General features: G+C 42.1%; 1 protein-coding gene across 1 annotated transcript; it reads left to right on the forward strand.

The window, feature by feature from the left end:
- The first annotated feature begins 1578 nt into the window (after positions 1-1578).
- On the forward strand, positions 1579-13491 carry LOC149274982 (cyclin-F-like). Its single transcript, XM_089505011.1, has 17 exons — positions 1579-1591; positions 4542-4696; positions 4850-4956; positions 5650-5717; positions 6146-6357; positions 6785-6838; positions 7185-7289; positions 7862-7939; positions 8242-8393; positions 8674-8838; positions 8975-9098; positions 10445-10625; positions 11130-11217; positions 11445-11544; positions 11922-12052; positions 12784-12956; positions 13124-13491. Exons 1-17 carry the CDS (start codon positions 1579-1581, stop codon positions 13489-13491), a joined length of 2274 nt encoding a protein of 757 aa, XP_089361137.1.
- Positions 13492-13697: the final 206 nt, after the last annotated feature.

Genomic DNA, 13697 nt, shown 5'->3' on the forward strand with positions numbered 1-13697 from the left:
CAGTAGAAGAGACGCGGTACGACATGGAGGCAGACAGGTCGAAATAACCTAAATCATGGCATGCTCAGGCGTGACCGTACACGAGAAATGCATTATCGGGGCTTTTAGCGCTCTAGAACCCAGCGATACCCTCATACCCCCAAACGTTCTGAGCTCCTAGAAAAGAGGGGCATCAGGGGAGGAAAGAGTGGCATTACAAAATGAGGGAGGTGTATTTACAGCTCCAAATTCCCTGAGACTCTTTGAGGTTTATTCACTAAACGTAGGGCTGTAAGGTTTCTCCTGTAATAAGGGCTGTTCTGGTCCTGTATCATGTATGATCTAATAGAGAGGGGACTAAAGAAATTTCACTATACATCATACAGGGCCAGCCAAGCTCTTCCTGCAGTAGACACCCAGTGGGGCTGAGCCTTGATAATGTATATTCAAGCTAAGGAGCTGAAACACACTGCAGTCAACTCTCCCTTTGGTGAGGTAACCCCTTTATTTTTGAAAACACAAATCACCCATTTAGTAAGAGGGCAGTGATCTTACTTCATATTTTACTTACCATCTTGAGTGTACGCCATAAGACTTTGTACATTTCTATAGTATATGTTGATACTGTGTAAATAGTAACCATAACGTATCTCCATAGCAACCTCCCATAAGCCATATTTAAAGAACACCCTGTGTAGTGATCTGCAGCCTGATTCGTTAAAAAAAATGCATTCTGAGCTCCAAAGGACTGCAATCTGCGGAACCTTGTCCCCATGGTAACCTTTTAAATATAAACGTTACCATGCGCCTATGGTTTAAAGAGACAGACCCGCCTCTTGGCCAATCAGAACACCCGCGTGGTTCGAATTTGCTCGCGCGCCCAGCCTACAGCGCGTGCTTGCTCGTCGCTCAGTCCTCAGGTGACCCTGCTAGAACTTCCGCCTTCCAATCATTGGCTCCTTTCCATGACGTCCTCATGCAACTCATTTGTACTATCTAAACCAATCGAAAGGCTCGGGCTGGGTTCAAAAATAGTCTCCCGCTGCCCAATGTCTCATGGGAAAAATAGGAGTGGCTGAGCAGATCGGCATCTTAGCGCAAGTTTCCTATTGGACACCTAATGAAACTGTAAAACAGAGGCGGCCATATTTGTTGTGGTAGTGTGGGGAAACCATGAGAAGTTAGTTTCGTTGGAATGCGTTTTCACACTGCCCACTGGGATATGAAACATACGGCTTGAAATCAGTTTCTAAATATAATCTAATTAACTCGCGTGGACAAAATATCTTCATTAATTAATTTGGTTCCGGTTCTGAGTGACGTAGCATAAGAGGCGCGTCCAATGAACTGGTTTCCAAGGCAACAAGATCTTTCCTGATTGGTAACATTTGGTTAGGAGCGCTGAGAGTGGATTGGCTAGTTGCGGGCTCTGGGCGGGGTTCAGTCCCTGTAGCGCAGATGGAGCGCTGAACGCCGGTGGGCGGGCTTTGTGCGGTAGGGGAATCTTGGGCCCGGCTTCTAATAATATACCGAAGTCTGAACCCTTTCCAAGGCGGCTGTTCTTCACTCAGCGTCCATCTACCTCATTAACCTGCCGGGATGAAGGGAGGGGGTAAGTGTCACTGGGAGATTGGTCCTACTGACTGCTTACTGGCCTCTGATCCCAGTATAACCAGTAAAGAGCGCATAGGGTGCCTGGCGACTCTACGTTACACCGATTGCCCCAATATCCATTGCCCTACAGCTATATTACAGTTACAGCAGGTTAACTGCAGACACACAATGTTGGGATATCATATACATACATACATTATATATATATATATATATATATATATATACACACACACACACACACAGCTGTGAGATATGCATGCATGCATACATAACCACACACATGGCTGAAATATATATATATATATGATACACTCTTACACCCACCGATATACACAGAGCTCTTAAGCGCATATATATATATATATAAATATAACAGACAGTTGTATAGTAAAGGCATGCAGGCTTTGCTGAGTGCTGCCCCCTGCTGCGAGGCTTTCAATGCCCCTCTGCCCAGATCAGCAACTTCCTCCTCTCCTGATTTTTAAATCTCCCTCCAAAGTTTGCTTGTAGTTGGAGGAGGGGCAGCCTGTGCAGGCTCTTTAATAACTCCTAATCTGCCCCCTTCCTCTGTATAATGAATGAATTTGTGGTTATTACTACCGATCCCTGCACCCCAATTTCTGATCTGCTCCCCCATTCATTCCTGGTGGATTTCAGGGCAAGGTGCGTTTCTGAACTGCTGGCAGTTTTAAAGCGATTGGCAGATTGTTTCTGTTTTTTGTTTGTATACCGTAAGCAATCATCGCATGGAACTCCATTGATCACACTTTGTCATTTTGTATCTGTCTCTCCAAACCCCCTATTCTGCCCCATTTCAAATATTTTCCCAACAGGCATTGGATTAAGAGAACACAGATCATGACTTTAGATCAAAGTTCTATTAAAGTCCTGTTTGAATGGATTTCTGTTCCATTGCAATCCAAATATCCTAATTTAGGCAAATAATATAATTTTTGCTGTTAATTGTCATGGTTTTGGGCGGGTTTGGTTTGAAAATAAACTTTTACCAGCCAGTAACTGGCCATGTGTGGGAGGGGACAAGGGAAACCACCCAGTATGTCTGATCAATGCATATTTCCTGGGGGTGTTGAAAGGGTTAATCTGTGCTTTAAACGTTAGTAATATGATTGTTTAACAGTTATGGTTTATAGTATAAAGTTGCATTTCATTATACAAACACAATTTTACACTTGTTTTCCTGTGGCTATAATAATTTCCAGAATTTGCTTTATTGCAGTTAAAATAATTTGAAAAAATGCTTTTTTTTGCTAAATAAATGCACTAAAATAGAAATCTGACAGTGTATAGCTTTTTTTTTCTTTGTTTTTAAACCCTTATATTTGTTAAAAAAAAATGAATGGAAATGATCAACAGGTCCTGCATTTCTTTAATTTATATTCTTATTTTTTGTGTGTTTAAGTATTTTTTCCTCCAACATGCAGTGTACAAAGGGTTAAATTGCCTACCTGGAGCTGCAGGTTGTGCTGGAGAAGCAGACATGCTAAATTATTCATTGTTTATTGAATTAAAGCCAATATGGCATGAATTGTCCCCAAAACAATGAGATCAGGGATTATATAAGAGAACAGAGGATGAGATTAATGTAATCCAAATCAAATTAGCGCAAAAAAACCAAACAAACCTATAATTTGGAATGTGGTTAAAACCAGGACAATTTTAATGAACCAAAAATAAAATTAAGGTGATATTTCGGTTATCGGTTGGAGTCAGAATGCCCTTTTAATATAAATCGACCCAAATATTAGAATAAAGAAAGCAGATATCTTTTTCTGTTGTAACAAAATCACTAATTGTTTTTTTTATTTAATTTTTCATGTAATTTGTTACCGAAATTTTAGTGAAAACACAATTTTTTGTTAGTAATGATTACAATATATTTGTATCCATTGTAATATCAATACACACCATAAAATGTGTTCCTTGGCTAGATTCAAAAAGCTCTTAGGCTCCCGTTTCCCTGGCGCAAGCGTTTTTTTTCATTTTTTGTATTAAAATAATGTAGCTGTCGCTTGAAGACTTTTGAAAGTGCTTGCATTGCGCTATAAGACTAGGTGAACCTACTTCATTTGGTCTCCTAACTTCCTGAGCTGCGCGAGTCTGTAAAATAAAACGGGAAATAATAACGCAAAAGAGCACTTGCCAGTTGATGTGCTGAGAGGGTGGTAGATAAGTGGAACAGCCTCCGATCAGTGGTAGGGAAGTTAAACATGCATGTGATAGGTATATGGCTACTGGATTTAAGACATGGCTACTGATGAAGGTTTGGGGGCTTTACAGCAGGAAAAACAGGCGGACTATATGGGTCTGCCGTCACATTCTATGTGCTGGAGGATCTGTTTAACTGAGGCACCTTCAAGCTAAATACATTTCTATTGGCTGGCTGTGTGTCATGTGAGTTGAGGATCCCAGCAGCGGGAGAGCTACCTGTTGATTACCTGATTTCTAGTGTCTGTCCCTTTAAACCTGCTTTAGAATGTAGTGCCGGAAACAAGTGAATCGCTGAAGCCTCAGAAAGCTGATCTGGCACTTTGTGAGTCGCGAGTCAGAGGACGCCGCGCTTCCATTCTCATCCTCGTCATCGTCGTTCGAGTGCTAGAGTTAGCGGCTGGTAGTTTAGGGTCGGTGGTTGCGCAGACCTTTGTTTGCTTCCCTTCCTACCTTCTAACATGTTCTACCCGGCACATAAACATTACATCGGCTTTTACAGCCGCCCTCCTGGATATTTCATACATTTATGATGTCATTGTATGTGTTATTATTTACAGGATATGTACAGTTACGTGTGTGTGTGTGTGTGTATGTGTGTGTATGTGTGTATATATATATATATATATATATATATATATATATATATATCCTTTTAGTAGCAATTTGGTTTGTTAAGCCCTTTCTTATGTTGCGTCTCCCTTTTTTGTTTATTCCAGTCCTGCACTGCCGCTGCTCGAAATGTTTTACCGGTCCTCCCAAACGTCGGTTAAAGAGACGCCCGCGTCTCCTGACCTTGCTGAGCCTTCCGGAAGACGTGCTGCTTTATATCCTAGAGTGCCTTCCTGCTGGGGACATCTTATCCATACGAGACGTAAGCTTTTCCTGCAGATGATGATGATGATGATGATGATGATGGGTGTTCAAGTGCACAGCCGTCCACTATAACCATTTTGGGTTAAAAAAACTTTGGTTCTTAGGATAAAATCTATTTTTTTTTTTTTTTGTCTTTCGTTCTTGTTTCCAGGTCCATCCGCAACTAAGGTTCCTGGTGGACACGCACAGCAGCGTGTGGGCCCGTGCTTGCTTCCAAGATTTGTGGCCCTCTCCTGAAAACTTGCATCTGTTTGAAAGGTAATGTATTCCAGATCTCCGTTATAGGGGGCCGAGCCAAACCACCAAAGTGTGCACTCGCTTCTTTGTAGAACCGCTTTTATATTAAAGCTCCAAAGTCCCAAATGGTTAAAAAAGTAGTGAGTCATCTGACAGTTCCTATTGGCTAATGGTCAATGTCACGTGGCCAATTGTAAACTGATAAGTGGTTCATTTTCCTGCTCCGCTCGAGGAGGAGGGTTATCATAGAATCACGTATGAGAGCCCTGTATGTCCTGAAACAATTCACTTGCAGAATAATGCATCATTCATTCTATTGGAGTTAAAAAAAAAAAAAAAAAAAAAAAAATGAAACTTGTCTCCTCCCCTTCCTGTCTCTACTGAAAACAGGAAGCATACTAAGGTATGCTTCCTGCACATGCGTGTATGAAAGCCTGATGGCAGTGTAATGCTCATTCAGTTGTGTATAACGTGATACTATATACTTCTATAGCATTTGGTTGCCCCAAAACATGTGAAATATAATTATTTTTAACTTGGTGTTCAAGAATTATTCTTCCATCCAAATCCGCCCCACCTCATCCTGTTTAAGGCCCCAATACGTGTTTCTCTTGGGTGCCATACACGCCTTTTTGACTTTTTTTTTTTTTTAAGGTTATTATGAGATATTTTTCCCCTCTTACCAACACAAAATGTTTTTTATTGAAACCGTAGGGCGGCAGAATGCGGGAACTTTGAAGCTTGCGTTAAGCTGGGAATTGCATATTTGTACAACGAAGGCTGTAAGTATCCTACACAAAAAAAAGTCTTTATTTTATTAAACAAAGGGTCCGAAATCCGAGTACAGAATAAATACACTAAAAGCGTTTTGTTTATAAAGCCTTTATGGAGACGGGAACATCATTGCAAAACTTCAGTGGCCATTAATCTTCATTAATACATCGCGCCGGTGGAGTGTTGGCGTTATTCCTCTGCTCTTTATGTTTTTTTAATATGCTGCAATATTTGGTTTTATAGAACATTTTGCTTACTTTAATATTTTTGTTAAAAAAAAATAAAACATTTAAAATTATATATAATTTTTTTTATTATTATTTGTACGGGTTTTATCCCAATACCCCTGTATCTGATCAGCCTTACTCTGCCGTGCTCATCACGTTACCTGCTGCGGTTATCCGGTTTCCGTAACCCCTTCTCTTCCATCTTCTAGTGTCCGTGTCGGATGACGGCCGGGCGGAAGTGAACGGCTTAAAGGCTTCTCATTTCTTCCGACTGACGGAGCGGCTGAACAGCGGTGCGGACCCCTTTGTGTGGCTGTTCATCCGGCCCCCCTGGTCGTCCACTGGAAGCTGCTGCAAAGCTGTGGTGTTTGATAGTCTTAAGGAGGAATGTGCGGCTCTGACGGAAACCAGGCTGAAGGGGGTAAGTAATGCGGAATTCCAAAACCTCTCGCTAAGAATGCCAAAAGGCTAAAAACTGGGCAAGCTTTTAAATAAAAAGATTTAAAGACGGAAATTAATAATCTTCTACGCTATTGTGGTGTGGCTCAATGCATACTCCACTGCTTGTGACTTTCTATCGTTATTTAAGAACATTTCAGCCGTTTTTGTAATTGCGTTCATTATGCTGGATAATTAAAACTATAGCTTACACAATGCTTCATTACAGACGTATTAAAAACTTCCCACTCCTATAACTCAGATGTACTTCCATAATTTATAGCTACTTTCTGTACCATAGTGTTTAATTAGTCATAGTGATGTCATCGGTCACTCAGCTATGATGTCATGTCCCATCACTCAATGAGTAATATGTTTTTTGTCTTTTTTTTATGTCTTTTTATTTTCAGGCTCTCAGGGGTTCAATCCAGTTCTGTCTGGCAAAGGTTCTCAGTTTATTTGAGGTAAGAATTTGCTTTGTGTTTCTATCCGAACGTAAAATTTGCCAGACTGTAACAGCTTACTGTCAGAGACCAAGAACACAAAATGTTACTACGTTGCACCCTCTGAAATTGTAATTTTGGTGCATATTTTATTTTTCTTGTAGAAGACAAAAATGAAAAAAAAAAACTGGGAACAGATTGGCCAGGTTTAATTAACCCTTTCAGCCTTACACCCGTAGTCTATATTGGCATTAAATGAAAAATAATATTTTTAATTTAGATGACCTTGGCATTATGAGAGGTCTTGTAATATTAAATATCGGCCGTACAGAAACGTTTCTCTCCTAAGTGATTCCTTGTTTCGTAGGATGAGGAACGGAAGAACGAAGCCTTGGGACTGCTTGAAGCGTCTGCGTCTCAGGGCTGCCTTCACAGCTCCTACCTCCTATGGGAAGCCAACCAAAGAACAGCCGTGAGTGTAGACTTTACTTGGCCAAACGACTCGCGATCCTTCAGCGCATGCTGTGGTTCTACTCCGTTGATAATCCCACAGAGTAACTTAATAGCAATGGTGTACATTGTCCTCTACTTGTTCTGTGATTACACAGAACCCCCCCCCCCCCCCCGAACGGTCAAAGTGAGAGAATTACTTTAACCGTCAACCCAAAAAGATTGGGAGGGTGATATGTTAAAAAGTGATCATGGCACAAGGTCTGCGTGTTGTGCCATGGAGCTGGTTGGTTATAAGACCATTCCCCTAACTTTGCACCAGAATCGCTTTTTATATACAAACTCAAGTTGGTGGAATTTCGCACCATAGGTCAAGAGATATAATGGCGGAGCTCTCAGGGCTGTCTCTTTAGTATTATTATTATCTTTCATTTATATAGCGGCTTAATACAAAGGAACCACTGGTAGTGAGCCCAGTGCTACCAAAACCTGGGCACTGGGGATCATATCTAAGTTCCTACGTTCATATACACTGGAGATGGTGCTAGATGTCTCGTTCTAATTACTATTTTATTGTCTTTCCCTTTTGTCTAGTTATCTGATCCCGGTAGATATCTACAGAGCCTCCGGCAGCTTCGAGATTTCGCGACACGGGGTTGCTGGGATGCACAGGTAAAGAAGTTAACCCTTGTTTAATAGATAGATATAGATGTTAAATTAAGCTACTGCTCAGAAATATGGGGTCACTTAGAAATATGCTTGGTTCTGATAGAAAAGCACATTTTGTCCATTAAAATAACATGAAATGGATCAGAAATTCTGTAACTATTGGGTCCTTGTAATATATACTAATTCTGCTAAACATAAGTTTTATACACTAAACCCCCCTTCTCCTGTTGAGTAAGGTAAATGACTCGGTTTACATACTGGTTAATAAAATATATATTATTTATTATGTTTTCTCACATTCTCAGATCGCGCTGGCAAAGTCCAGTTGGCAAAGGAACCAATCCGGTCAGGAACATCAGGCAGCTTCGGAAATGGTGTCTCAGGTCTTCCAGTCCTCCCTCCCCATCAACAAGGCTGGGATTTTCACGAAGCAAAAAGGCATGAACGACACCATGCGGTAAGTGGTTTACAAAGTACTCTCTGATCAAAAGGGGGGTCGATCTCGAAATCTCTGCTGGGAACCTCAAGTGGTCACCATGTGCTTCAGGGCTGGACACGGCTTTATTCACCATGATCTAGAACGCGAAGGATCCTCGATCTCGCTAGTCATTGAAACGTTTATGACCTGAGAATAGAATCTTGCGTAGTTTGTGACTTGTTCCTTTTGTACAGGTATTGCTGTAGCAGGCGGCTATTTATTATTCAATATGTAATCGTTGATGCCTTTTATCCTCCAGGTACATCCTCATTGACTGGCTGGTGGAAGTGGCCACGATGAAGGACTTCTCCAGCCTCTGCCTGCACATGACTGTGGGTCTTGTAGATCGGTACCTGAAGCTCCGCTGTGTTCCGCGGGCCAAACTCCAGCTCGTCGGCATCGCCTGCATGGTTATTTGCACACGGTAAGGATCAATGCTAATTGATAGTATCCATAATCAATGGATCAAGTCTCAATAATAATCGTATCTCCAGAAAAAATAAATATGAAATTAGAAGTATTTCAGAACATATTTAATGAACGTGTCGTTATTTCCACAGCTTTATTAGTAAAGAGATTCTGACAATCCGAGAAGCCGTCTGGTTAACAGACAACACCTATAAATATGAAGATTTAGTTCGAATGATGGGAGAGATCATCTCTGCTCTGGAAGGAAAGATCAGGGTAGGTTTCTCTCCGCCATATTTTATTGCGGTTGTTTTTTCTGCAAAGTATTTTTTCCATTTTATTTCTATACACACCTAGCTGCGTTCAAAAGTGAATTCTACATTTAGTTGGATCTTCCTATAAAATCTTGTTTGCTGCCTGCGAAAAGAACACGGGAGGGCATGACCACTTTAGTGGCTGTTCGCAAACTCAAACTCTCATCACACTTTGCCAAGGTCATCATTAGCTGGGAGAGGGCATGCGGTCAGACCAACACCAAGTGAAAACATGCCTGTTTGGAGGGTTAGGATGGTGGGTAGTCTATAAGGACTCGATAAATTCGCTAAGAAATCCGTGCAATGCAAATCACTTAATGCACGAAGGGCGCTTTCACCCCACTGGCGACTAAATAGTTATTGCCCTTTGTGTGGCACTGAGATGGTTAAGTGTCGGTTCTCCTCTTAAATTCTCCTCCGGCACACCTTTTGTGTACACACGGCTCGTAAAGGGGGGAAGGGATCTCTAGAATTCTGTTCTTAATTTTTTTTTATCTGAGGTTTCCTTAAGGTTTAGGGTAGGGCTGAGGGTCTCTTTAATAAAGTTCTCGTTTTGAACTTAGACGCTCAAGTAAATAAAAAAATGATGTGCCCATATGTTGTATTAACCCACAATATAAGTTTAACATAATTAGTTCAAAGTGTTCCAATTCTTTAAATAATTGGAGGCATGTGTTTTTAACACCAAATTTTGGTGCAGGAAATACACGTTAATATAATTATTATTTTTACTTTAAGTGATCATATGGTGTGTTTTTAAAATCTATTAACTTAGCCTATTGGGTATGGTTTGGGCTTTGGCTGAATAATGCCAAGTATGTTTTTGGTTGCTGCTGCATTTAAATAGAGAGATCTGATTTTCTGGCATTATTAAGCTTCTTGGACAGCAGTCTGGCCCCTATTCTAATCACTAATGTCTGCTTTCTGCATGTTGTTTTGTTACCAGATTATTTACTAGATTCGGCAAGAATATTTTCTTGTGTATTTCCATTCCAAGGCTACGGACAAAAGGTTAAAACAAAAAAATGATTTTATCAATGGGCTGTGTGCTTTGGCCAGCTCTTAACTTCACCGTCTACTATGCCAATGAAATGTCCTTAAATCAAAGGTGGCTTTAAAGGAAAGATCTAATTTTCTAGTTGAACAAAGTTGGGCCCCAGGTGAGGAATGTGGCCCTGTAAAGTTATCGAATGGCGCCTTTCTGAAAGAGCCACAGGTGATAAGTAGCTCTGCCCATGGAAGACCCATCTTCTAGGGCATTAAGTGGCCAACATGCTTCATATCATATCTCTCTCTTGTGTTTCTCAGATCCCGACCGTAGTGGATTACAAGGATGTCCTCGCTCACATCGCCCCCCTGGATAGGAGCACTTCGCACCTTTGCAGCTACATCTCGGAGCTGTCCCTGCTGTATACCGAGCTGTCTGTGTATTCTCCGGCTCAGCTTGCGGCAGGCGCTCTCCTTCTTGCAAGGATTCTGCACAAACAAGGTGGGGATAGTGGACAACCTGTCCGTGACTACAATGTCCTGACTCCAACAAAACTGCTCCTTGTGTACCATGCCTCTCAGCTTAGCCTGGATGACAAATATTTACAACATTGGTTGTCATCGTCTGAGCTGATATAATTTTGCTCACATGCTATCCTCGTGTTTACAATTCCCCCCCCACCCCGTGTAATAGGCATGTAACAAGGAGCATCATTGGTCTTCTCATGTGACTTTAAGGCACGTGTCTTCATATTTAATTTATTCATCTGATGCCAAACACCCAAATACTCCCCATATACTAGTTAATACATATATGCCGTTTTTTGCTACCCATCCAAATATAAAATTTTATTGTAATATCCCTGGTGCAATAGTTTTTATTTGTTGCTGTTTGCTTGTTCTAAACAATAATCATCATACATATCCTGGTCTGGAATGCTTGTCTGGTTTAGGTTTCTCTCTTTGTATAATTTTTATACGAATATAATTTTTCTTTTGTCCGCAGCACTTCCCTGGCCGGCTCAGCTGGCTGAGAGTACAGGTTTCACCTTGGAGCACCTTACCCCGTGTGTGCTGCTTCTCCACAAGAAATGGTGAGTACGGTACTTGAAAATACTGTTGCTTTGGCTGCGGGGATTTGAGTCACTGTCTTCTCGTTAGTCGGATCCTACGCAGAATTGTTTGTACAGGGCATGAGTAATCTCACAAGATGCCGCGCTGGCTCGCAAAAGCACTGAAAGACTTATTTTTAAATAAACAGATGTCTCTAGAATCTGAGCTCTGCCATACGTAAAGGTAACTTCTTTCCTTTACCGTTTAGCTTCCATGATGATGCACCCAAAGATCACCGGCAGGTGTCTTTGACTGCGGTGAAGCAACGCTTCCAGGATGAACTTTACGACCAGATCAGCAAAGAGAAGGTGAGCCAAAGGGACGTTGGTATCTGAGGCCTATGGGGCTGGAACGGCAAGAAATAGGCTCCCCCGTTCTTTCTCGTGGTGGCGAGCGTATCCATTTGCCCTAACAAGACACGTTTGCTGTTTCCGTGGTACCCCAAAGGAGGGCAAACTAAGTTCTGCTTCCCAAAATCCAATGCTCTGATTGGGTTGTGTAGCCCGTGAGAAGCATTGTGGATTGGCACATTTGTCTTTTAAGATATTTTGTCCTCGTGTTGCTGGGCCGTTGGGGCCCTGCTGACGGGCTGTATGTTTGACAGGTTCTGGATCCCTTGCTTCTGACCACTCTGATGGGAGTGGGTGCTTGGCTCAGGTAACAGTATGATTGCTGTCGTCAGCAGGTGATGGACCATAACCAGCTGTGTGCGCTGCTCGGAGTCCCTCTGCAGGACGCAGAATCCCCCGTGTCTCCTCTCAGCGCCGCCGACATGCATCCATTCCTGTGCTCGCCTTGTGGAAACAAAACCAAGAGGTAACGTTCTCCATGAGCACTGTAGAACTTTATATATTTCTTTATATTACTTTTTATTATTGTATTCGAGATCATGTATGGTAGCCCATTGCAACAGCCATACCCTGTCATCTGTCAGCAGAGAAGCTGATCTTCCCCACAAGTGAACAATCATTACCGTACGGTCTAATTTCCCACTCATTACGATGTGGGTGTTTTGTATTCTCTTTCTGCTCTGTTACTGTGGAGGTTGACTCTGATTTGCAGAGTTGGTGGACAGGTGCGGTGATCTGTATAACTTACTACGAAAGGGCATCTGTCTCAGCCAAATCCTACATCTTCCTCCTGGTAGACTATAAAAAAAAAAAAAAAAAAGAAAACCCAACGCAATGGTGTTTTTATGATTAAATTAGGAAATTGGATGAGTATTAGAATCTTAATTCTATACAAGAGGAGCGGGCATCTTCCTGTTTTCAGGATCTGGAAGATTATTGCTTCTTCTTGTTTGAGCTGTTCGTCCTGTGTTGGCAGCCATTATAAACGGTAAGGGTGAGTTAGGGCTTTAGGGCAGGAAACAAATGTATTTGTTTTGTTCCCTACTGAATTCATCTTCAATGAGTTAAACAGTACATTCTATTTAAACCGGGTCATTTAATGGAATTAGTTGGATGAGGCTATAAGCTGCGCAGTTCATCTTGAATCCAAGAGGGTTTGGTGGACTCCTGTATGATAACCGGCTTGGTCTTCCGCAGACGCAGAGAGGATGGCCTACAGGAAGACCGGGGCAGCTTTGTGACCACGCCCACTGCTGAGCTGTCCAATCAAGAGGAAGCCTTGCTTGGGAACTTCCTGGACTGGAGTCTCGATTCATCGTGCTCGGGCTATGAAGGAGACCGGGAAAGCGAGGGGGAGCGGGAAGGAGACGGTAAGGAATCCCGTGCTAAACGTGGAGAAATAACTTAAAGAACCCCATCCTTTTTAACGGGTTTGAGTAGTGTGTTCTTAAACACTTGCTTTACTTTACTATTAATGTCACAAGGGGTGGCAATAGGTTTCTTTAACATTTGTATATGTTTTTGGTTCCCCCTATAGTCACGGCACCCAGTGGAGTATTGGACGTCTCTTTCGTTAAGGCCGAACACCAGCACTGTCTGGACTCCAGCGACGAGGACATCCCTGCCATTCTTCATCCAGTCCCGTTCCTGTCGAAGTCCGATTCCAAAGCTCACCCTTCCAAACTGTGCGCAGAAAACAGCTCCGGATACTCGTCCGTGAGCAACGCGGGCAGTCCTACCTCTTCTCCCATCGGTCTTCCTTTTACTCCGACCCCTGGACATTCTCTTGGGAAAGTGGCCCCCATTCCGTATCCGCAGCCACCCCACTATAAGACTGGTCGCAGGCAGGTGAAGCGAAAAAACCAAGCCCAGCACAGTGAAGAAAATCTCACTGATCCCATGTAAAGACCCCCCCGCTCCTGTTCTATTCTTTTGTAAAGAGAAATATATATTTTTGTCACTTAAAAGAAACAAAATCGTATGTTCCTGTTCTGTTCATTTAATTCCAAATCAATGGTTGGGTTCCTATGAATTTACCCTGTGAATGGACATAGTTCTTCCAGTCTCCTTAAGCCCTAATTTAGCGACTTATGCATTCACAACATAGGTGG

This window comes from Sceloporus occidentalis, unplaced genomic scaffold (genome assembly GCF_023333645.1).
Source record: "Sceloporus occidentalis isolate IW3139 unplaced genomic scaffold, rSceOcc1.0.p SCAF_306, whole genome shotgun sequence".
Classification (NCBI taxonomy): domain Eukaryota; kingdom Metazoa; phylum Chordata; class Lepidosauria; order Squamata; family Phrynosomatidae; genus Sceloporus; species Sceloporus occidentalis.

Bases quoted from the DNA above. Each gene is read 5' to 3' on its own strand.
- LOC149274982 (XM_089505011.1), top strand. The intron at 10,626-11,129 runs GTGGGGATAGTG...TTTTGTCCGCAG, and splicing joins AAGGATTCTGCACAAACAAG to CACTTCCCTGGCCGGCTCAG. The intron at 12,053-12,783 runs GTAACGTTCTCC...GGTCTTCCGCAG, and splicing joins TGTGGAAACAAAACCAAGAG to ACGCAGAGAGGATGGCCTAC.